The sequence below is a fragment of the Anguilla rostrata genome, chromosome 8 (genome assembly GCF_018555375.3).
Source record: "Anguilla rostrata isolate EN2019 chromosome 8, ASM1855537v3, whole genome shotgun sequence".
NCBI classification, from domain to species: domain Eukaryota; kingdom Metazoa; phylum Chordata; class Actinopteri; order Anguilliformes; family Anguillidae; genus Anguilla; species Anguilla rostrata.
Genome location: NC_057940.1, coordinates 46,591,130 through 46,618,161, shown reverse-complemented (window position 1 = coordinate 46,618,161; position 27,032 = coordinate 46,591,130). Strand labels below are relative to the sequence as shown.

At 38.3% G+C, this 27,032-nt stretch overlaps 1 protein-coding gene across 6 annotated transcripts in view; it reads right to left on the bottom strand.

Annotated features, from left to right (window-relative positions):
* Positions 1–27,032, bottom strand: part of csmd3b (CUB and Sushi multiple domains 3b) — a 919,486-nt gene that overhangs the window by 211,432 nt on the left and 681,022 nt on the right. For all 6 annotated transcript variants that reach the window (XM_064348440.1, XM_064348441.1, XM_064348442.1 and 3 more), the window contains one exon: positions 15,135–15,215. In XM_064348440.1, coding sequence (XP_064204510.1) covers positions 15,135–15,215 — 81 coding nt within the window. The remainder of the gene's footprint in view (positions 1–15,134; positions 15,216–27,032) is intronic.

The following is a 27,032-nucleotide window of genomic DNA, read 5'->3' as shown; positions in this document are numbered from 1 at the left end:
TCCTTAGAAAACTGTCTAATCTCATGTCTAATCTCTGATGTCTCATAATTTTCTTCAATTGAATTAGGATAAGACTGAGATAATTATCATTGGATCGAAGGCCCAGAGAGAAAGACTATCTAAGAACCTAGGACCTCTAGTGTCAAACAATAAACCTCAAGTTAAGAATCTAGGTGTAATCTTGGATGCTAACCTAAGCTTTCTGCCACATATAAGAAATTGTAACATGGGTAAACTTCCTCCATTTGTGAAACATTACTAAAGTAAGGCCTTTCCTCACGCAAGCTGATGCTGAACGGTTAATACATGCCTTTGTTACAAGTAGATTAGACTACTGTAATGCTCTCTTCTCTGGTCTTCCAAAAAATATATATAGAGCAGCAACAACTTGTGCAAAGCTCAGCTGCAAGAATCTTGACACAAACCAAAAAGAGAGCTCACATCACACCTGTACTTGCATCTCTGCATTGGCTGCCTGTATAATATAGAATTGATTTAAAAATTATTTTACTTGTTTTTAAATCTCAGACTGGTTTAGCACCACCTTACATATCTGACCTGCTGAATAGATATCAGCCCAAATGTGCCCTCAGATCTTCTGGTGATAACTTGTTATGCATTCCAAAAGTAAACTATAGGCACTATACCCCCACTACTCAGGCACTACGTCGGCCAGATGGTGGCGCTATAACAAAGGGTTTTGCGTAAAAGGCCACACCATAAGTTAGATGAACACAAAACTTCATCGACCTATGCATCTGAACGTGCTCTACAACTTTGCCATTGGCCCCACCTATCGCCATATTGTTTGCCCGCCATTTAGACTTTTTAGTTGGGGCGTGGCAGTTTTCTCCACTAAAATGTCTGAGGCTCAGCAACCATAAGTTGTAGACCAACCAAATTTGGTAGGTGGGTTCCTATGGCCCCCCACTACTCAGGCACTAAAAAATCACCTATGTCGGCCAGATGGTGGCACTATAACAAAGGATCATACTTTAAAAGGTCATAACTCCCACACCGTAAGTCAGATCAACACAAAACTTCATCGACTGATGCATCTGAATGTGCTCTACAACTTTCCTATTGGGAGCACCTATGTCCGCCAAATGGTTTGCACACCATTTGGACTTTTTCATTAGGTGGGGTGCGGAAAAGCTGGAGCTCCAAATCTAAACGGTTACGACATCGAGTAAACTTCTTTACGGCAAGCGACAACCATGGCGACGCAAGTAATCCGACACCGTAGGTCTAGTTTTTAGCAGTGAGGGGAGGGTCTGAGCGTCGCAAACGCAGTCGCAAACTGAGTTTCTGTGCAAACGCGCGAAAACACGCTGGTATAATGAAACAATGACGGTAGCCTCATAGTCCGCTTCGTTCCGTTGCTACCATAACATAATGACCTACAGCTGCAGTTTCTCACTGCAATTACTAATATTGAATATAAACAAAAGACGCAATTTATGCTGTAGTCTGCCAATGTCTAAATAAATAATACGGTCCATTTGAAGACAATATCGGGTGAGTTCGTTTAGTCTTTAAATCCGTCATTATGCTGAGAGAAATCGTATTCTCAATTTAATCTCTACATTGACTGTAAGCTTAGGGTTGTAACTAGGTAGTTGTTTCGTACGTGACTTAGTATTAACTCATCTTAACTATTGCTTCTATTTTTGCATAGACTGCAAAACTAGGGTTGTTCCCTGCACCCAGGGTTTTCGACACACTTGTTCCTCGTTATGGTAATACATTTTGTTGTACGTCGCTCTGGATAAGAGCGTCTGCCAAATGCCTGTAACGTAATGTAATGCAATATTCCGTAGCAACAAGATAAACCCGACATTAGCTCTAAAATATGCCAATACAGCAGTGAAAACGCTGCTCACTGAATAATGAAATAAACGAGACAACGTTTTTTTTTAAATTATACCATGTCATTATACAGTCAATATCTGGGACTAAACATTTAGTAAATATACAATCTTACCATTGGTTTTACGCGTAGAGATGTCCCTTTTGCGACAGAGCGGTCATATTGTCTTGGATAATCCGTTTGTGAAATGTCTGCTACCTTCAAAAACAGCTGTGCGTAATACCACACCTGTTGCTTACGGCGTTGTCGCCCTTTTTAGGGCAATTTGGCTTGATTGACAATTCATTTATTCAGTAGGTGAGAGTATAAGCTTTCTAACGATGTATAACATGTCTGATTTTGCTTTTGGAATAGCGTTTTATAGGTCAACGTAACCAAAATTTTTCTTATCTGCCAATGTCTAAATAAATAAAACGGTAGGCTACTTTGCGCTCAGCACGCAGTTCGCGAGTTGATATTACGTATTTTTTCCGTTTTTTCTCAATGTCGTATTTATTATTTGAAATGTGCATTCATGTGTTATTATTCTATCTGTCTCTGTGGCGCTCTGAAATGTGCATTCTCTGCTAAACTGAGCAATGGATTGGAATATGTGTCTGACGTAGTGTTGCACGGTATACCAAAACCTCAGCACTTTCTCGGTACTTAAAAAAAAAGAAAAAAAAAGAAACGGTTCGGTATTAGAATATTCCGACGTTCGGTAGTTTTGAGTCAAATGTAAAAGCCAGGGAAAATTGTCTCCCGCATTACTGATTGAGAGGATGAAAAGTGTAATTTGTCAGAATCTTCGCTAGAAGGCATTAGCAACTAAGGTTGCCAAGTGAGGTGACGTGTGCTTGTGCCTTCACTTCGCTGATACAGCGCAGGCTTCGACTCAGTTGACATCAGTAGCAATAGATGTTCTAATTTGTCAATATTTAATTATAGGAAGATGCCTTATTGTTATTGAAATATGCTGTTTTTAGATCTATTTTAAAGTGAAAGGTCTGTTTAAAGATAATTTACTTTACATTTGTTTAATTTTTGAAGTATATTTAATATAGTTTTCTATGGTTTAGTGTTGTAACACTATAGTCCTATGCTTATTGATATGTTGAACAGGCTTCAACTTAAAGGTTGTTAATAAACCAGGTTTTTAATAAATTGTGAATTTGAAAATGAGATCAACCCTTGTGGACATTACGTTTCTGATCTATTAAGGTCATTTCAGTATTGTTAGGTACCGAGTATCGAATTAGCATCGTTTAAGTTTCAAGTATCATTTCAGTATTCAGTATCGTGATACTAAACCTGGTATCAGTATCAAAGTAAAAATTTTGGTATCATGACAACACTAGTGTGATGCTTTTTTTAGTTGCGGCATGGAAGCGCTGCAGCTGTACATACACGCTTGGCCATCTAAGTGTTACGACATGCCATCTAAGTGTTACGACATAGTAAAGGCCTTTACAGGAAGCGGCCAGGACACATCCATGGCGACGCAACTAAGTCATCCGACAGTGTCTCTTAGCACAAAATTGGCCATGAGTCATCAATATTTTATATGCTCATCATGATATTCAGTAGATATGTTGGGTGACGGCATATGATCATGAGGACAAAGCCATTTCAAAATCGCTCCATAGGGGGCGCGATGGTGCCAATGCTTGGACCCCTCCCAACGCCGCTTGCGGCTTTAATTATTATTATTATTATTATTATTATTAATAATAATAATAATAATAATAATAATAAACACTAAAATTAATGGTCAGGATGTAGAAAAATCGTTGAGTCATATGAGTACTTGGGCATTATATGTTGTGTAAAAAAGCCAGCAGCCCCATTTTGGTCTGAGGAAGCTGGCTAAGTTCAATGTTGACAGGTCCCTGATGACTTTGTTTTACAGATCTTTTATTGAGTCGATTTTTACTTTTTCTTTTATCTGTTGGTATGCTTCTCTTAATTTAAAAGCAGAAAAAACATTAACAAAGGTGATCAAGGTCTGTAGCAGTATCACAGGTACTCAACAGAAAAGTCTGTCTGAGTTGTATAACAAACAGTTGTTAAAGAAAGCAGAATCCATCCTTTCCGACAGCACTCACCCCCTGCATCTAGAGTTTCTGACCTTGCCTTCGGGTTTCCACTTCAAAAACCCATTAGCCAAAGCTAGATAATCATGTGTTTTACTCCTGGTTTTGCAGCTTCCTATACTAAAGGTAGCCATGTGGCAGCATGTTTTGCCACTCAGTCCCGACTGAGGGGGCGTATTCCGCTTAAATTAAAGGCAGTTGGGCTCGACAGTGATCCTTACAACTTACCAAAGAACCAGTGGTCCATGGACATTCAACAAGAAATCAGAGCTATCTTTTTACAGACTGCCGAAAGCTAAAGAAAAGAGAAGCGATGCATCGCTGCAATTCGCAGAAACAACTCAAATCCAGGGATCGAAACGTGGATTTGCGGTTGTCATTTTGTGTCAGGTATGTTGGATTTTTGGGTAAGTTCGCTTTTTTGAGCCAAGGGTTCCCTCGTCAGATTTCCAATGTGTTTTTCCCATAGGGATTTCGTTTTTGCTGAAAATGAGATCTGTGGTGAACGTAAGCCTAAGACAGCTCCATGTTTTGTTCTAGGAGATAAATTATATGCATTAATATCACCACCGTGATTTTTGAAGCTGCTACGTGCTTTTAAAAAGTAAGCTGCTAACAAGTTGCTATATTGAAACTACAACAATGGTCGCTTTCTAGCAACCACCACTCAAGTTTCCATAGACCGCCTGCACGTGACAACCGTTGTAGTTTCAACATAGCAACTTCTTAGCAACTTGTTTTTTTAAAGCACATAACTGCTTCTAAATTCACGGTTGCGATATTAATGGGTGTAATTTATCTCGTACAACAAAACGTGAAACTCCCTTCGACATATGTTAACCACAGACCTTATTTTCGACAGTAAACGATGCTTATGGGACAAATGAATGGGAAATTTGCCGAGGGAACCCATGGCGGAAGTAACTTCAGAGTTAGCCTACAAAAAGACGTAATCACTGTAACACTCTATTTGCCTTGAATAAATTCTAATTTAAAACAATTCATTTCGCATTGAAAACAACCACAAAACCAAATAGCAAAAGCCTACTATACAGGCCAATCTGGCGTTTACTTATAATAAATGCATGTGATAAAGCAGTTTCTTTTCCATTAATTATTTTGTATAGGACAGAATTACGCGTATACAATCCTCAAATGACGACTGTACCAGCAGTGAACAAAAAGTAATTCACTGTGTTACATTTATGATGCGTTACATTTATCCCCTATATCCTAAGTGAAACTGACATGGATGACGTTAGACTGTGCTCAAAACTATCTGACTATTGTTAATTTTCACAGTCTGACCACAAAGTTAGTTGAATAACCGTTTATAGATGTACATTTCACTGAAATACACACAAAAGTAATGGATAACAAGCATGTCCCTATTTTCAGCTTGTCTTTATAATGTATTTTCCTCTCCATTCCGTTAATATAACAGCAGTGGTAACACTGTTTTACTTTGCTCCTGCCTCCCACGGTTGAAGTGTTAACTATATGGTTTTTGAGTGCTCACATTTGCCACGTGGTGGTTTCGCGAACAAAAGTAGTTCCTGTAGAAATACAAAGAAAATGTATGCAAATTTGCTGCTGCCAGGAAGATGTCTTGCGGCAGAAGCGTCATCTGAAACCACTGATCACTGTATACTAGACATAGCCAATCATTTACTTTGTTATATGAATGGACACAGCCAATCATTTCTTTTGTTAAATCTTACTCTAAGTTTATTGTTAAGACACTTTTTGCTTATAAAAGCAGGGAACGACCCTGCTTTCTTCAGTTTGGCTTTATCTACCTTGTTGTGTGTAGGTGTTGGACTCTTTCTGCAGAAATAAATACTATTTATTGTATGATACACCTCGTTGTGCCTGGTTATTCAACGGAGGGAATTTTCTCTGCCCAACAGGTGATTGTTACGGTCTACGTCTGGAATACTCCTTTCACGAGTGATGACAGGGTCCGAAGGCCATTTTTGTGAGCAAAAATGAAACTTAAAAGCTCATGCGCACTGGGAAAGTATTGTCACCAATTTTCGCACTCTCTCTCAGTCTCAACCTCTCTCTTTCTCTCTCTCTTTCCCTGAGCTGCAGTTGGGGGATGAGGGGTGGTGGTGTATGTGGACGTCTGTGTGTATGTCTGTCTCTATGTTTGTCTATGAATGTTATGTTTTATTTCATTTTTATGTATACCAGCACCAAAATAATATGATTGTTGCAACGTATATTGATTATGATGAGAACAATATTGTTAATCACTATTCAAGCCCCATAATAAGATTCATAAGGTTAATGATTACTGTGATGATGGTTATGATGATGATGATCATCATCATGGGTATTATTGCTGTTACTATTATTAGTAGTGATATTGTTATTGGTATTGTTGTTATTATTATTATTATTACTATTGTTATTTATTTAACAACTCTTATCAATGATAACCTACCTATCAATGGCACCGATTAAGTTTATAACCTGGAACGTCAGGGGTCTTAATTCGCCAAAAAAAACTGTCCCACCTTTCAAAACTTAAAGGAGACTTCTGTCTGTTGCAAGAAACACATCTTATCAATTCAAACCTTGACCAATTAAAATCAAATTGGGTCAACCAGGTATTTGCCGCTTCTTTTAATTCAAAGAAAAGAGGTGTTGCAGTGTTGATTAACAAAAAAATACCATATAGCAATAACTAAATCACAGCAGATCCTGAAGGACGATATATAATAATCAGTGGTTCCATTGGGGAGGTTAAGTTAACAATAGATAACCTATACGGCCCAAATGAGGACAACCCAGCATTTTTTCATAAATTCTTTTCAGAATGAATTAACTTCTCCAATACAACCATTATTATTGGAGGCGACTTCAATACAACTATTTATCCAAAACTTGACCGATCAAACATTATTATATCCTCCAGACCGTGGCAATCATCTGAAACAGTTAAACAATATATGGCTGACTTTGGTCTTGGTGATAACTGGCATCTAAAAAACCCTACCAAACAAGAATATACATATTACTCACCCCATCACAACTCTTTATCCCGAATTGATTACTTCCTCACTAGCAACTTGATCATTTCAAAGACACAAGAAGTAAAAATCCACCCCAAAATTATTTCCAACCATGCTCCAGTGAGCTTCACCTTTATTAATGAAACCACCCTTAAACCATGCACAAGATAGCATTTTAACACATCATTGCTTGCAGATTCTGACTTCAACACTTACCTGAATAGAGTGGGCATCCTTCATTGAACTAAATGACTCTCCAACAACCTCACCTATACTACTCTGGGAAACAGCCAAGGCAGTGATAAGGGGAAAAATAATCTCATATTCCACCAATAAAAAAAGGAAAGAGCAAAAACTGGAATGAGAACTTGAGCAGAGAGTAGGAGATCGGAGTGGTATACAGGCTACAAATCTGATGAAATAAAAAAGAACTAACTGAAACAAATTACAAACTTAATAACATCATAAACAGGAAGACCCAATTTCTCATACAGAGGCTAAAACATAACTACTTTGAACACAGCGACCAATCAGGAAAATATCTGGCAAATCAACTCAAGCGACAACAAGAAAAAAACTATTATACAAACTATTAAAAACTCAGAGGGGAATACCAAATACACTCCAAATGATATATCAGCAACATTTCAAACTTTCTATAGCAACCTCTATAAACCGGATTGCACGCCTAACCTATCTACAATAAACAAATTCCTTGACAACATAGATCTTCCCAAGCTACCAGAACTTCATGCAAATATTTTAGACAGACCCATTACATTAGATAACTGTGAGAAAGCATTTCAAGCCATGTCAAATAATAAAGCAAAAAATCAAAAAATCAAAATACTAACACATCCATCATATCATTAGATGCAGAGAAAGCATTTGACCAGGTAAACTGGACTTTTTTATTTGCAACACTAGACAGGTTGGTTTTGGAGAGTCATTTATTAAAAGGATCAAAATTTTTTACAGCTCACCCACAGCATCAGTAATCACCAATAGAATAACCTCACAAATCAACACCAGTGGAAGGTGCAACCCAAAAAACTACCCTTCAACATCTCAACTGGTAACATTCGATATCCGGGCATTGATATTTCTTCCAATCTTAAAGAGTTGTTCCACCTCAACTTTACCCCCATCCTTAAATCCACCGAAGATCAGTTGAACCGCTGGAATAATTTACCACTCTCCCTTGCAGGCCGCATTGCAACAAACAAAATGTCCATTTTACCCAGAATCAATTAACTCTTCTCAATGACCCCTGTCCAACCAACACCCAATTGGTTCAATACATTTGACTCACTAATCACAAAATTCTACTGGAAAAACAAACAACCTAGAATCAAACCCACGACACCACAGAAAAGCAAGCAGCTTGGAGGTTTAAATGCCCCAAATTTTCTTCACTATTACCTAGCCAATCAATTACAGTACATCATGAAATGGATCCATTCAAATATTCACCAAGACCCATGGTTAAAAATTGAACAATTAGAATGCAACAAATTGTCCATCAAAGATCTACCATTTCTCTCTACAACAATAAAAATCATAACTGCTACAAGAACACAGTCACGAGACAACCAGCAAACAATAATTGGACAATTGAAAACAATAATACAATTAAACAGGACACAAAACAGAAGTGCCGCCATCTGGTGGCCCAACAAGGAAAGACAGAGGGAAAACACAGAACCATGACATGAATGGCCTGAAATGATACAAGGGTATTTGGAACAACTCAGACTTCACTCAAGAACACTTTTTACAATATCCACAACTCAAGAATGCACTCAGGAAAAAAATTGATATCACACAAAATAACTTGCAACCACCACCATTAGTAACAGACCTATTTACAATATCAACAGCCAAGAAACCACTGTCAAAATTATACAGACTTATCTCATCATCCAAAGACTCCACCACATCCGTCCCCACCACAGACTGGGAAAAAGATCTATCGATTAATATTGATGCAACCCTCTGGAAACAAATTTGCAATAACATCTTCTCGATGACCAGCAACCCCAGATTACAGCTCATTCAATATAAGACCACACACAGAACACACATAACTCAGCACAAGATGCACTTAATGGGCTTCACAGACACCGACATATGTCCCCAATGCACTCTCAACACCACAGACAAGTACTTTTACTCAGTATGGCTTTGCACACCAACCCAAAATTTCTGGAATAACATAATAACTACCATATCCCAAGTCTTGGGTCACAGCATTCCACTTTCCCCTTCCCTCTGCCTCTTAGGAGACCTCACACCCATCAGTCACCTACACAAATACCACAATGCCATACTTATCACCTTGACCATTGCAAAAAAGACAATATTGCTCAACTGGAAATACAGACACAAAATAACATCACAACGGCTCAATTTGTTAACAGAACATCTCTCAATGGAACAAATCACTGCATCTAACAAAAATCAAACATCGAATTTCATGACACCTGGGTCCCCGTCCTGAAAATTTTGAATATGCCAGTGAACCAAGACCTCAACTTATTTTTTATTTAATTTTTATTTATTTGTTGTTTTTGTTGTTGTTATTTTAAATTTTTTTTGTTGCATATTCATGGTGTAAATCAGTACCTGTTTAAATTAATTATAAACCTACAGAGTCTGTCTGTCTGCCTGGATGTCTGTGTGTGTTTTATCTCGACTAACACTATGTAGCGGTGGGTGGGGTGGGGGGGGACTGGGAGGAACTGGGGAACGTAATTTCTGTTTTCATTTTTTTGTACATACACTTTGTTCTGGAGTGATGACACCAAATAAAAAAGAAAAATATTAAAAAAAGAAAAGGAGACGTGTTTTTCCGATTCCCAGTTCCAAACCTGCTGGCCAGTGTGTGATGATGCAAATCCCTAGGGAGGTCAAACCTGTTTTAACAATTTTTCAGAAAACAGAGTTTGACAGTTTATTTTGACTCCATAATGGCATAATGGCATTGTATTCCCTTAATACGATGTTAAAAATTAGCTGCTTCCCTCAGCATGTAATAACTATTATTGGGGGGGAAATGATTTGTGTACTTCTTGGCCAATCGTTTTCCATTTCAGGAACAGAAATGAAAAAGCAAGAAATTAATGGGTGTTTGATATTCATTTTAAAATCAGAAATTAAAAAATGAGAATCAATGGTTATTTGTGTTTTATTCCTCGTGGTAGCAAGACTGTTTTTGCACATAATCTCAACCGATTGGAATTGAACAACCAGGATGATGCCGAGAAGTTAGCTACAGTTTGAATTACATTTCATTTCACCAATAAAAAAAATCCCTTCTGGGGTTATTTTGAATAAGATAACGAGTGCCATTTTTTCCTCTTTATATTATATACACTACCAGTCAAAAGTTTTAGAACACCTCCATTTTCCAGTTTGTATTGAAATTTACGCAGTTGTCTCAATGTACTCTGAAATTAAAGCATAGAACAAATAAATAATTGGAGACAAAAAAGAAATCAAGGAATCGTTCTGTTTAACACAATTTATTCAAATTTTTTGACTCATCAAAGCCGCCACCTTTTGCATATAACAGCTGAACACACTCGTGGCATTCGTTCTGCAATGGAAAACAAATATTGTTCGGAAAGATCTTCCCAACACTGTTGCAGAAGTTCCTACAAATGTGTTGCACTTCTAGGTTGCTTTGCTTTCACCCTTCTGTCCAGTTCAACCCAAACCAGCTTGATGGGGTTTAAGTCCAGAGACTATGCTGGCTATTCCTTTATTTTAAGCCTTGTTCTTTTCTTCTAAGGTAGTTCTGACATAGCCTGGAGGTATGTTCTGGGTCATCTTGCTGTAGGATGAACCCCAGACCAACTAGGTGTTGACTAGAGGGTATTGCATGGCACTGCAGCCCATTTGGTTCAGGGTGCCAGTCACTATGTGCAAGTCACCAACTCTGGATCCAGCAAAAGAGCCCCAGACCATCCTCCTCCATGTTTGACCCGTAGGAATTGTTTGCACCAACTTTCAAGGCTTAATTTACTTCCATTGCTGCAGAAAAGATGTACGTTGTTAACCCATTACTTGTTCCCTGAAAAAGGCCTTTTTTATAACTCTGATATTTACATTATTTTTCAGTTTTTTTAACCTAAACTTTTTAAAAAATCTCTGGCAGTTTACCACTTACCCTTGTATCATTTCAGGCCATTCATGTCATGGTTCTGTGTTTTCCCTCTGTCTTTCCTTGTTGGGCCACCAGATGGCGGCACTTCTGTTTTGTGTCCTGTTTAATTGTATTGTTTTCAATTGTCCAATTATTGTTTGCTGGTTGTCTCGTTTTCCCTTCCCTCTCTGTGGCCTGATTGTTCATTGTGCCCTCCTGTGTCTCGTCAGTGTCGTGTCTATTTAAGTTTCCCTTCTCCCTGACTCAGGTGCTGGATCCTTGATGTTGTTAGTCTTTTCGTTTGTGCCTCTGATCGTGTTTCTGCCCCGTGTGTTTCTTGCTAAGAGTTGCCTCCAGTGTTTTTGCCCACGTTCCATTTCTTGTGTTTTTGGATTGTTGGATTTTCTTTGCTTCCTTAGTTTTGAAAATCTTACTTTGTTTTTTAGGACTTGCCCTGCGCGGCTTCGTTTTTGTTCCCTTTTGTTTTTGTTTCAATTAAAAGCTACACACTCCTGGTTTTTGCGTTACTCTGGATTTTGAGTGTTTTTTGACTCTGCGTTTGGGTCCATCCCCTCGCCCACCCTGACAATTCACTGGACTTTAACTGCTTAAATTTACATAAAACTGGAACAATGGAAGTGTTCTAAAACCTTTGACTGTTAGTGTATTTTTATTTATTTTTTTATTATTGAACCTTATTTAACCAGGTTAGTCCCATTCAAAAATCTCTTTCAAGGGAGACCTGACCAAGAAGGCAGCAGAACAAAAAGTTACAGACAATATAAAACCATAAACATAAAAACATGTATCCAAAGCAAAATGTGTGTGTGTATATATATACTGAACAAATATATAAATGCAACACTTATTTTTGCAGCCATTTTTAATGCATTTAAATAATACCAAAAAGATGTGTTCTGTGTGCATAAAGATCTTATTTCTCTCGATTTTTCCCCACACATTTGTTTGTCACTGTTAGCTAGCATTTCTCCTTTGTCAAGGTACAAGGTGTGGCATATCAAGATGCTGATTATAAGCCATGTTCACCGCACAGGTGTTCCTTATGATGGGGTCTGTGAAGGAGTGGCCCTTCACTAGTTAATTGATTGTGTATTTATTGTTTAATTGATTATTTTATTGTTTAATTTGTTAATTTGAGAGAATTGTAACCCAGGTGCAGTTGATTGGCTCAGCCTATTTAAGTGGCTGTCAGTAGGGACAGGAGGGAGGGGAGCCGAGCCACGACTATCATTTGTACTGCTGGTGCTTTTAAAATAAATTATTTGTCTTTTTCAAGTCTTGTTTTACTCAGTTGTTTTTAAGCCTTTCAAAAGGCCACCCTAAAATGTTGAGTTTTTTGTAGTTCAACACCATGTCACAGATGCCTCAAGAGTTAAGAGATCATGAAATTGGCATGCTGACTGCAGGAATGTCCAATAGAGCTATTGCCAGAGTAATGGGTGTTCATTTCTCCACCATAAGCTGCCTCCAGTGTAGTTTCGGAGATATTGGAAGTTCATCCAATAGGTCTCACAACCGCAGATCACGTGTAACCACACCAGCCCAGGACCGCCACATCCGACTTCTTCACCTTCGCGATCGTCTGAAGCCAGCCACATGGACAGCTGATGAAACAGTTGGTTTACACAACTGTAAATATCTGCACAAACTGTCAGAAATTGTCTCAGGGAAGCTCATCTCCGTGCTCAACGTCCTCACCGGGGTCTTGATTTGTCTGCAGTCCGGCGTCACAATCGACGTGAGTGGGCAAGAGCTCACCTTCAATGGCCGCTGGCATGCTGGAGAACGGTCCTCTTCACTTATGAATCACATTTTCAGCTGTACTGGGCAGATGGCAGGCAGCGTGTGTGGCTTTGGGTGGGTAAGCGGTTTGCTCACGTCAACTTTGTGAACAGAGTGGCCCATGGTGGTGGTGGGGTATTGGTATGAGCAGGCATGGACAGAAAACTCAAGTGCATTTTATCCATGGCAATTTGAACGCACAGAGATATCGTGATAAGATCCTGAGGCCCATTGCTGTGCCATTCATCTACTGCCAACACCTCATGTTTAAGCATGACAATGCACAGCCCCATGTTGCAAGGATCTGTACACAATTCCTGGAAGCTGAAAATGTCCAAGTTCTTCCGTAGCCTGCATACTCACCAGACATGTCACCCATTCAGCCTGTTTGGAATGCTCTGGACTGGCGCATACGACAGCGTGTTTCAGTTCCCACCAATATCCAACAACTTCATACTGCTATTGAAGAGGAGTGAGACAATATTCCACAGGCTACAATCAACAATTTGATCAATTCAATGCGAAGGAGATGTGTTGCTCGTAAACAAAGTGAATTGACCTGTTATAGTGAGCCCAGATGCCAATTTTGTTTTAATGTTAGTGCGTGGAACACCCTTGAATACATTGCCAGCAGAAAGTGTCACCTCCCCCTGCAACTAGAATGATTACATAGGAATAAGGAATGGGATAATACATCATTTTGAAGAAAACAGCTGATATTTTCTGAAGTTAGGTATTTATATGTTGTTATTTGAGTAGCATTTATGACGTTGTGAAACATAAACTCTCAAAATATGTTTTCTGAAAAATTGCCAAAATGAGCAGTTGTAATACGACAAGAGAGTTACCAGATCCATAAAAATACTTGAATGACTTCTATGCTGATACCAGCCCAATATTAGCTGGTATTAGTGCTTAATTTTTCCCAAATACTAATATTATCTTCAAATCACAGAGCTATGCATTTAATCTAAGATAGCGAATCATCCCAAAATGCAACGTGTCATGGCGTCAAGTACAATGCAGAATGGTGGAAACTGTCCTTATAAGGAAAGATTACACTCTGCTGCCCCCTACTGTCACAGCCCCACTAGCATTTCCCTCTGGCCGGCAGAACCTCTCCTGCAGAGGCAAATGCGTCAAATGAAATGCTAAACCACTGTATATTGGGGGCCAACTCTTCATGCATGAATATGCAACATACCCATTTAAAAGTATGAATGATCAGAGGTGTACTATCAATATTAATCAAGGTGTAAGTTTTATCTGAAGAAAAACACGTTTTTAATGTACAAAAATGCCACGTTAATTACACATACAAAGCACTATAAGTCAGTAACACTTACTAAATCCTGGCCTGCCATCAAAAGTACAATATCGGCTATCTTAGCTAACACAAATTAAACATGCTGTATTCCAAAGCAATGCTGCTACCCAATGTTTCCTAAATTATTTCAAGTAACTTGGCCCTGTGTTTTTTCATCTTACCATGTGAAGAGAATGTGGAAAGAAGGAAGGAAGAAGGAAAAAAACGGGAAATCCCCTAAGATTGGGGCTTTATTGTGCGGACATGTGAAGTTTGCTTTGTGAATTCTGTCTGTTGACATGAGGTCAGAAGGCACAGAGATGAATGTTTTTAAGGGCTGGGATTCTGTGGTCATTGTTGTTATTTCTGTAGGAAATGCTGAAAAGTGCCGAACTCTCTGTGCTGTATGGGTATCTGGCTTGCCGCCCCACCAAGGCATAACTTGGCAGGGTGACATACCTGCCATCTCAATCACTATTGCTAAGGAATGCAACGTAGGAAATAGAGTGTTTGATGGAAAGAAGGGCCAGAACAAAGTCAAACAGGACAAACATGCTGTAAAAGAAGCCAAAGATAGTAGCACGGTAGGCCATTATTCAGAAAGCTGATGTTGAACAAAATGACTTAAAATTAGCAATGTCTCATAACATTATTATTGGTTACTTGCTTAAACTTAACATTTATAGCTGCATTCATTTATAGCACACAATAATAATAGCATTTTAAAGTAACGATTTAAATAAGTTACTACATTTCAGACTTCTGAATGACCCCCTCCTTTCCCAATGGTGTAAAGAAAACACTGCATTTTCATTGGATCAGTGAGACAATAGCAGCGGCATATTGTTGAAAATAAATATTTTTTAAAACAATGGCAATAAATATTAATTAATAAGCATAGCTGAATTATTATTACCTATTTCAAATTCATCGTCGTCAATCAGAACTTCTGCATTGGCTACAGCAGGAGATGGTTGACAAACTCTCAGCTGGTACGCTAAAGTGAAGGAGAAAAAGATGGGGGAGAGAGCGGGAATCAGATTTCACATGGCAATGCAGATAATTTGCTTTAACTAGCATTTAACATGGTTGTAGTGTAGTTAGATTTTCCATGAGATTAAAAAAACGTTTTTAATGTTAGAGCAAAATATTGAACAGAGTTCCATTGCAATGTCCACAAAAGTAGGCTGACACCAGTGAAAATATTAGAGTACTCATACAACCACATTTGTTGCTGAAGTAACACCTTAAGAGCTATTGCAATAACTGAAATAATCAAACTAAAATTATGTGGGGCATTACACAAAACTGAAAATTGAAGAATTCAGTATGAGACTACAAATAATAATGTCTGGGCTATAAACTTCAGAATTTCATATGTGGACAAATTAAGAGCACCTTATAAAAATGTAATTATTCAGTAACTAGAGTTCCACAATTATAATAATTAACTACTAGTTAATTATTATAACTGTGGAACTCTAGTTACTGAATAATTACATGTTTATAAGGTGCTCTTAATTTGTCCACATATGAAATTCTGAAGTTTATATATTAATACAGCAATAATTTACAAAAAGTCAACATAAGTGTGTTTAAATATAGTAAAAAGTTACTATATTTAAACACACTTATGTTGACTTTTTGTAAATTATTGCTGTATTAATTGGCTCATAGTCATCTGAACTATATAATTTATGGACAAGCAATATTTTTTGCATGAATAATCTTCAGCTTCAGGAAGTTGGTTGCATACTAAAAATGAAAACTTCAAATCAACTATGAAATCAACTATGATGTTTTTGTTGAATCTCAAATAATTTTGCCATGAACAATGTCCAGTATGCAGCACATGCATTATGATATGTTATCACAATGGAATATATGCATCTCCTGGAACACAGAATTGAGAGTAAAGGCCCAGAAGGTGGAAGTGAGTACAATTAAACACCAGACACCAGGAATATTAAACCAGCTTGTTACTGTTATAATAGAAATAATTTTTTTTCTGAGCTTATAGTTCGGGTCTCAAATAAAGAAATAAAACAAATGTAACTAAACTGCACTAAATAACACTGCATAGTCCACAGCAGTTACTTGAATAAGATGTAAGTTTAAAATTTAATTTAAGTAGAGGTCATGCTGGGTTCAGATGGAATTGCTCCCAACCTAACACACACACACAGCAAACTGTTCTTTTTCAAGGTCTAGCCCAGCTAAAGGCCTACAGTTTCCATATGAAACTAAAATGCTATCAAGGTGACAAAAATCTTGCTCATATTCAAGAACAATAGACATACTGTATCATTCTTTATAGCTTGGTTTATACTCACCCTGATACGTGTTAACTTATGTCTGAAGAATACAGTAAATTCATCACATTGTGATGTATAGGTCATGTCAGAAATACTTTTTGGGGCTGGATTTGTAAGGCTGTCTATAGTTGAAGAGAGCACATGAGGATTATTCTGATTTTCATTTACTAAATTTGAAAAAAAAAGCTTGTCTGACATTTCTAATTGTCTTAAAAATTGTTAGGCTCTTTAAGAATGTTGTAGTGGACTTGCAATTCAGTTGTTCTCCATTTATATGCAGCATTCCTCCAGATTTTCCTACAGAACTCAACACATTTAAAAACTCTGCAGCATTATCTATGTGCAGATTATAATCACCTGCGACCAAGATGTCACAGTTCTTACTGACAATGGACAAGAATTCTGTGAATTTCTTTAAGATAGGGCATTGTTTGGGGATAGGGCATTGTATACAATGTAATTGCAAGCACAGGGGGTTGAAATTTTAGTAATATGACATGAGCACAAATCACTGATAAAGATGTTCCTGAAATTTAGTGCATCTGTTCCACTATCTCTTTTTACCTTGCCCTATGTAATATTCAAAATCTTTGGGTCACAGACATCAAGCAGTCATTGCATGCAAAGGAAATGCGCCAAAGTACGTATGTAACATTAATACAGTATGTTCCAAACATTATTGAGCCCTGAAATGGGGGGCTATGAATAAAAAGTGCTGTAATACAATACACGGTGAAACCAAAATGTGTAAAAATTCAATTTCAAGGTAAATTACACCCAAGATAACATTTTCATCCATGCTATTATCTCAACATTTCTGAAATAATATAATTTGGCAGGAAAAACTGTTGGAAAATATCTTGCTGCTGCCCTCCAACATTTGAAAAATGCTTTCTGCATTCCACTCTATCCCCATCCCAATTGTGATATCTGAATTCCTCTTTGGAGGTACTGTTACATCATGTAGATGTCAATCAAGATATCCAGCTGGAAAATTATCGTCGTCCACAAATTTGTTTCAATTTCTAATACGACGGAACACTGTGGGACCTGATTGGCTAGATTGATTTCGGCCCAACATTTTTCAAACAAGGCCGCCTGTTCATAAGCGTTCTCATATTCCACCTAAACAGACCACTACATATGTTTCTGGATACATTTGAGTTGGGAAATAGCCATGTAAATGCTGAATGTTGATTGATATAAGAATGGTTTCTTTAAAATAACAACATTCCAGGGGACAACAGGTTTTCACAAGGAAAGGTCATGCCTGACAAACATTTTGGCATTCTGAAGCAGAAAGCATTTGATACCACATGAGGGACTCATTATAAAAATGAAGACTTTTGGATCTTTCATACATCTGTCATTTTCCTGTGAGCCCCTGCACCTCCGTGAGTTTCAAGGGACTGGGGGATTTCAAGACCCGGCTTAATGTGGTGCTAGATACTATGTAGGTAAACAGTGAGCACTACCTACCTTTTAATAGTAGGAAAATGGCAAGCACTGTTGCGAACTTAATGACCTGTTCGCATCATTAAGTTACGTTACAAGTGATGCTTCACAGATTTCCAATAAAAAATTAACGCCAAAAGCAGCTTGCATTATGTGAAGTACAGTAGCCAATGCAGTAATGCATTTTGACTCTATAACATAGAATGTATTGCTGCTACTTCAAAATGACTTTCAACCCAGCTGTTTGCACTGATTACAAATGTAATATCGATCAATTTTTAAAACCTCTTATAACCCCAATTAGACATTGGCGTCTAAAAATTGTATTCTCTTAAATTGTCACTTTTATCGGTAACTGATTCAAGATCCCCTGCTGTAATACCTAGACTATTGTAAAGCTTAGATTCTTTACACTTTGATGCAAAAAACCCAATCATGATTGGTAAAACCACTGTAACGAAAGAAATTAAAGCCGCAAGCGGCGTTGGGAGGGGTCCAAGCATTGGCACCATCGCGCCCCCTATGGAGCGATTTTAAAATGGCTATGTCCTCATGATAATATACCTTCACCCAACATATCTACTGAAGATCATCATGACTGTATAAAATATTGATGACTTATGGCCAATTTTGTGCTAAGAGACGCTGTCGGATGACTTAGTTGCGTCGCCATGGATGTATCCTGGCCGCTTCCCATAAAGGCCTATACTATGTCGTAACACTTAGATGGCATGTCGTAACACTTAGATGGCCCAGCGTATATGTACAGCTGCAGCGCTTCCATTCCGCAACTAAAAAAGGCGTCACACTAGTGTTGTCATGATACCAAAATTTTGACTTTAACCCTCTGGGGTCGAGAGCTCCGCCGGCGGAGCTGGGCAAGATTAAATTAACTTTCGTTTCTATTTGGATGATTAACTCGATGAGTTGTTATCATACAGACGCAACAAAAACATTGACAGAAACCTTAGAATCGCGACTTTCCAATGCGCCCATTGACAAATAATATGAATTGTTTTAAAAGTTCTAAATTTGATTAATTACACCATGTATGCTTCGTTAATCCTTACTCATTACTATGTGAATTTCGCTCAGCAGGAAGTCCGCCCAAATCGCATTCACATGTTAACGACATTATAACTACTCTCCATAGAAGGACAGTAGGGGAGGGGCGATGCAAGATCCATGTGAGAAATGCCAAGCCTGCGAAAGCAGGATAGAATGTCAAAGTGTAGCCTAATTCATTTCTTTTGAGATAAACATTTCGTTTAATTTTGGAAAATGGTCCGTCTGGAAGCCGACATTGATGAAGAGTGGTGCCATTTTGAACAGCGAACTGATCCAGCTGAGGATCAACTTCATGAGTAAGTATATTTCTTATGATCATATTGGTAAATATGTGTACTGTATTGCAACGTATCTCTGTGTTTGTAGGAATATCCAGCAATATGCGCGTTTGTAAATTCCCACACTACGAACAATTCAAACGATTGCATCTCAGAATTATAGGCTAGGCTCTCTGCGTCTGGTTGTGTGTTAGAAGTGGCAGGTAGGTTGTATTTTTTTCGATCATATTGGTAATAAATAGCTCATGGCTGGCGTGTAGCGGCGTGGCTAGGATTCTAAAACTGATGTCCTTGCACAATCGATATTAGCATACTGTAAGTAAATTCGGGAAATAGCAATATAATAACCACTTAGCTAAACAGACCTAGCCTACTTCAGATTGAGGCATTGTTATTGATGAGTTGCGTGTAGTTGAGCTGGAATATCAATGTTTATTTAATTTAGCTAATGTTGTTTCGTTGATAGCTTGCATTATTTGTAAATGTGTGCTTTATTACCCGCTTGTAAATTCCCACACTACGAATGATTCTAACCATTGCTTCTCAAAATAATAGGTTACCTCTCTGCGTCTAGTTGTGTTTGTTTGGTTCTTTGTTTGTATATGATGTAACCATGTCACATTTTTTTGTTTTCATTAGTTAGTGGTTTGCCCCTTTTTTGTAAAGCACATTTAATTTTCACCTGTTGAAGAAAATGTGCTATATAAATAAAGTTTGATTTGATGTCACATTTCCTAACAATTTTGTTTTTATCATATTTACAGAGATGCTGATCAGGAAACACGGCCTAATTCACTACTAGCTAAGAGGCCACGCAAGCGTTGCCAGTGTACACCAGTCTCATCTCATCTTCCATGCGTATAGTTTGCTTCAATAAATGTTCTAAAATCAAAAGATGTCTTTGTTTCTGTCTTCTAAATGGCTCACTGAGTCTTTGTCTTAGTGGTGGGGAGGCATGCGGCCAGGTGTGAATAGCCTACTTAGCTGGCAGGTCCTCCTACCCAATGCATATTCATTACAGAAAGGCCATTTACCCTCCCATTCTCACCTGGTGTTGAAAAATAGTAGTCACAACACTAACCTTTAGCAATTTATTTTATATTTCTCATTGGATTTGCTAAAATATTTTGTCATCTTTTGATACCCAAGACCTTGATGAACACATTTCAGTGACCAAAAATCTCAGTTACAATTCTTTAGTGTGTTTTATTACAACATTCCTGTGCATGTTCAAAACTACTGTTTACAGTTTGTGTGTTTTTAGAGCAATTTGCAATCCACATATGATTATGACCTACTTACTGCTGCCATATTACTGTAGCTGAGTTTGTGCTGAAAACAGAGATATGAAACACTTTGGAATCACTGCATATAAAGTTGATGAAATTTACACAAATGTCAGAGCATGGCACAATCACCAGTGTGCCTCATTTTACCCTCAGACCCCAGAGGATTAATACCGATACCAGGTTTAGTATCACGATACTCGATACTGAAGCGATACTGATTCAATACTCGGTACCTAACGATACTGAAATTACCTTAATAGATCAGAAACGTAATGTCCACAAGGGTTGACCTCATTTTCGAATTTACAGTTTATTAAAAACCTGGTTTATTAACAACCTTTGTTACAACACTAAATAATATAACAATATATTAAATATATTTCAAAAATTTTACAATTGTAAACTAAATAATCTTTAAACAGGTCTTTCACTTTTAAATAAATCTAAAAACAGCATATTTTAATAATACAGCATCCTCCTATAATAAAATATTTACAAATTAGAACACCTATTGCTACTGAAGTCAACTGAGTCGAAACTTGCGCTGTATCAACGAAGTGAATGCACAAGCGCACGTCACCTCACTTGGCAACCTTAGTTGCTACTGCCATCTAGCGAAGATTCTGACAAATTACACTTTTCATCCTCTCAATCGGTAATGCGGGAGACACGTCCCTGGCTTTTACATTTGACGCAAAACTACCGAACGTCTGAAAATTCTAATACCGAACTGTTTCTTTTTTTTTTTTTTTAAGTACAGAAAAAGTGCTGAAGTGTCGGCGTACTGTGCAACACTACATCAGACACAAACCTATACAAATCCATGGCTCAGCTTAGCAGAGAATGCAAATTTCAGAGCGCCTCAGAGACAGATAGAATAATAACACATAAATACACATTTCAAAGAATAAATACGACATTGAGAAAAAACGAAACAAAAGACGAAATATCAACTCGCGACCTGCGTGCTGCTCGCAGAATAGCCTACCGTATTATTTATTTAGACACTGGCATATAAGAAAATTTTCGGTTACGCTGACCGATAAAATGCTATTCCAAAAGCAAAATCAGACATGTTATACATTGTTAGAAAGCTTATACTCTCACCTACTGAATAAATGAATTGTCAATCAAGCCAAATTGTACTAAAAAGGGCGACAACGCCGTAAGCAACAGGTGTGGTATTACGCACAGCTATTTTTGAAGGTAGCCGACCCAGTCATCACATATGCGCCTATATTTCACAAACGGATTGTCCAAGACAATATATGACCACTCATTTGCAAAAGGGACATCTCTACGCGTAAACCCGATAATAAGATTGTATATTTATTAAATGCGTAGTCCCAGATATTGACTGTATAATGACATGGTATAATTTAAAAAAAACGTTGTCTCGTTTATTTTGTTAATCAGTGAGCAGCGTTTTCACTGCTGTATTGGCATATTTTAGGGCTAATGTATGGTTTATCTTGTTGCTACGGAATATCAAATTACATTACATTACAGGCATTTGGCAGACGCTCTTATCCAGAGCGACGTACAACAAAGTGTATAACCATAACCAGGAACAAGTGTGTCGAAAACCCTAGAGGGCAGTAGCCTACCGTTCCAAGTGCAGGGAACAACCGCATAGTTCAACTTGGACCCTGTAGGTTAAACTGATTAAAAAAAAAAAACAAAAAAAAAACAAAAATAATAATAATCCGAACAGATACAATAGGGTTCCACCAGCTTCGCTGCTTGGACCCCTAATAATAATCCTAACAGATACAATAGGGTTCCACCAGATTCGCTGCTTGGACCCCTAATAACAAGGCAGTCCCCAAAAGAGGGCTGAAATTGACACCCCAGGATGATGATTTTGTTTATAATCCAGTAACTGTCTGCAACAAGTCAAACAACTGCTAATACTACAGTGATGATGCTGAAATAGCTAAAATCTCCCTCTGATCCTTAAGTAATCCATCTGCTCTTTGTACACAGGCTAGCAAAAGTCATTATTCATTATGTATTATTTCCATTGAGCTGAAAGCTGAAAATGAGCATTTCTATGTACATAAATAGACTTTCAAATGCAAAAAGTGTGTTTTTTCAATTAAAAATTCTAGTGTCAAGTAAATGACCTAAAAGCAAGCTACTACTACCCACTCTCAGATCTACCCATTGTGAGTTTTGCCCCTGCTTTGAAACCTCATATACATTACAGTAACCTCACAGTGTCATCTTTTCAAGCTTGTTTCCAAAAGTTTTGAACGTAGTGTAAAGAGGTTTTGTCAGGTTTATTCAGAACAATGGAGATCAACAACCAATCAGAAATGTGTAGAGCCCAACCTATTGAAATAACATGGACATGACAATGGTTTGGAAATAAAAAAATATATATTTATTGGCTATGATAGTGAATATTTGAATAACGGAATTAAAAACAATAATTCATGCATAATATGAGGAATAATATATGATTCTATTAGAGGAAATGATAATTATGTGATGGCTAAACAGAGGTTAACAGTGCTACAATTTAATGAAAGTTAATTCATTTTATGGGTTAGTGACACTTTATATTATATGGTTAGTCCATTTAATCAGTCTCATAAAATGAAGTTTTAACAATGTAATACAACAAGGTCATGGAATTTGCTATTCCAGACCAACACACACAAACAAACTAAATACAACAACAAACAGCAATAAAATAATGAAATCATGTATTACGCTAAGTTTTATGCTATCCTATGGTTTGATGTCACTGTTAAATAAAATGCCTTTCAATACTGAATGGCAATAAAAAGGGAGGCCAGTCCTTAATTCGCTTAGATGATGCGTCTGCTCATCAACTGGTCCCAGGGTTTGTGGCAGGTGCGCAGAGACTTGGGAAACTTCTTCCTTGAAGTTGGGGTCGTGACAGGTTCCAGTCAAGATGAATTGGGATGTGCACAAATCTTCCACTTGGGTCCAGCCACAAGTGGGATACGGAGGAAAAGACTGTAGATACTTGTTCCTCAAAACAGCCGTCGATGGGAATTGAGCTTGGTCTATTTCTTGGTAAATGGTAAATGGACTGCATTTATATAGCGCTTTTATCCAAAGCGCTTTACAATTGATGCTTCTCATTCGCCAGAGCAGTTAGGGGTTAGGTGTCTTGCTCAAGGACACTTCGACATGCCCAGGGCGGGGTTTGAACCGGCAACCCTCCGACTGCCAGACAATCGGTCTTACCTCCTGAGCTATGTCACCCCAGAGTGGCAAGAGAAGGCAACTTTTGTAAATGAATTAATCACTGATCGCCAATTTGAAATCTCATGTGTAACTGAAACTTAAAACTGATGAAATATTGCCTTAAATGAATCCACCATACTCACGTTCCCCGTCTGACGGGTTGTGGCGGAGGTGTTGCTGCTGTATATAATTCAGATCTTTTTGCTACTTTGAAATCAGGCTTCAAATGTAACTTTTTGGAAGTGCTTGTTCTCAGTTTTGCACATCCAGACAAAAAAGCCGTCAGTTGAGTTTACTGATTTCCTTTGCAGCCTGGTTGTTAATTCAGATAAAGTAGGGGACTTCAATATTCACATGGATAGTGAAGGCGACCCTCTCAGATCAGCATTCTTGTCTATCATTGAATCTATTGGCTTCGATCAACACATTCTCATAACCATACTTTTGATCTGGTCCTTAACTTATGATACAGAAATAGCAAATATAGCTGTTATGCCTAAAAACCCTGTGCCATCAGACCATTATTGAATTACTTTCCAACTTTCACAAGTCTGTCATGTGTCACCAGATCCTTCACTCTACCTTAGCCGTAAGCTTTCCTCCAGGACTGCAAATGCTTTTATTAATGAGCTCCCAGGCTCATTTGTGCACTGTGGGGATTTGCTTGGCTCCCGCCCAAACGCATACAAAAATGCAAGCATTAGCTCAATTGATCAGCTGACAGACAACATAAATTACGTACTTTCCAGAACCCTGGACACTATCGCACCTCTTAAGAAGAGGAAAGTCTGCTATAAGAAATTAGCACCTTGGTACAATGACCATACTCATGCTCTCAAACAAGCTTCATGCCAACTTGAGCGCAAATGGCATTCTACTAAATTGCAGGTATCCCTCCAGGACTGGAAAGACAGTCTACTAACTTATAAACATGCCCTCTCCACAGCACGTTCCTCATTCGTCTCTACTTTAATAGAAAATGAAATGAAAGTAGAAACAATCCTAGGCACCTGTTTAACACTTGCCAGACTGACCAAGAATCAATTGATCCATGTGTCTCAATATCATTTAGTAGCAATGACTTCATGAATTTCTTTGATGACAAAATTATAAAAAGCAGGGACAAAATTCAAAGTTCTCCTACAACCCCTCATATAGAGTCTGCCCTTCCATCCGCTCAACGCATGGATGCAGAATCTTCAGAAGAATCTTCAGAAAGACGGGTGGCCTATCTGAACTCTTTTGCTCCAATAGATCTCATGGAGTTTAATGCCATAGGCAATTCCTCAAAATCTTGTACTTGTCTTCTAGACCCTATCCCTACGAAGCTTTACAAGGAGCTACTACCAATGATTTGAACACCAATGTTACATACTGTCAATCCATCTTCAGCATCTGGACACAAACTACAGACTCTTAAACTTGCAGTCATCTAACCCCTTCTTAAGAAGCCAAACTTGGATGTGAATGACCTGTCTAACTACAGGTCTATCTCGAACCTCCCGTTCCTTTCTAATATACTAGAAAAGGCCATTTCAAAACAACTTGGTTAATTTTTGCACTCCAATCATATATTGGAAGTTTTTCAATCTGGTTTTAGACTCTCTCACAGCACTGAAACAGTCCTGGTCAAAGTACTCAATGACCTACTCCTCGCTTCTGACAATGGCTACATCTCTGTACTTGTGCCTTTAGACTTAAGTGCAGCTTTTGACACAGTTGATCACCTCATCCTTCTGGATAGACTTGAAAATCTTGTCGGCCTCTGTGGACAGGCACTCTCTTGGTTCAGATCATACCTACCGATCAGACTGATCAAATTCTGCATTTTAATAATGATTCCTCTTATCACTCCAGGGTTAGATATGGAGTACCACAAGGATCTGTGCTTGGGCCTTTGCTCTTCTCTTTACATGCTCCCCCTGGGACAAGTTATTCGCAAACATGGCATTAATTTCCACTGCTATGCAGATGACTCCCAGTTGTATCTATCAGTTAAACCTGATGAAGTTGTCCAGCTGTCAAAGATCAAAGCCTGTCTTATAGACATAAAGGAATGGATAACCCAAAAATGTATCTTGCTAAACTCCGATAAGACCGAGATAATGGTAGTGGGGCCCAAGTCCCTCAGATGCAAACTATATGACTATACGCTTAACATTGATGGAATCTCCATTACTTCAAGTGCTGTAATCAAAGAACTTGGTGTTACCTTTGATACAGATCTTGCATTTGATATACATATTAAAAACATCTCTAGGGTTGCTTTTTATCACTTGAGAAATATCTAAAAAATTCAGAAAATACTGTTCTTACATGATGCAGAAAAGCTAGTTCATGCTTTTGTTACTTCAAGATTAGATTACTGCAATGCTCTTTTGTCTGGATGTGCAAATTCCTCCCTGATGCCTCTTTTCCACCAACGCGAACCTAATTCTGGTTCTGGGCTGGTGCTAGTGCAGGTTCGCAGTTGGTTCAACTTGCGAACCTTCTAAGAACCGGTTTGCTTTTCCACGGGTTAGAGAGCCATGTCATTAAGTCACTGTATACGTCTGTATATGTCTCCGCTTTCCCAGCAACCGAAAGGTTGCCATCTCTGAAAGGGCTCCAGCTAATTTAAAATGCAGCAGCTCGTATTCTCATTAGAACAAGGAGATTTGAACACATCAGCCCAGTGCTAGCATCGCTTCATTGGCTGCCAGTTAAATTCTGAATAAACTATAAGATACTACTTCTTACTTTTAAAGCCTTACATGGGCTTGCCCCTTTGTACTTAAATGATTTAGTTATTACTTATATTCCCTCACGAACGCTCCGTTCGCAGGGTGCAGGCCTCCTTGTTATTCCTAGAATAGCTAAAAGTACCATAGGTGGTAGAGCCTTCTCCTATTGTGCTCCCCTCCTGTGGAACAAGTTGCCTGCCCATGTTTGGGGCGCAGACACTATCACCTTATTTAAAGCTAGGCTTAAAACATATCTTTTTAGTCTCTCCTATATTTGAGGGGCAGGAGTGGCTGGCGGGTATAGCTATAGAGTCTCTTGTGGACTGAGCGGTTAGGGCTGTCACTGGATCATCATTGGTAGTGCTGTGTTAAGCTGAACCGGTCATGGTCTGGTGATGACTGTCTCAAGCCTGCCCCCATGGCTGCGCTGGCCCCTGCCTCTGTTTCCCTTAGCTATGCTGCTA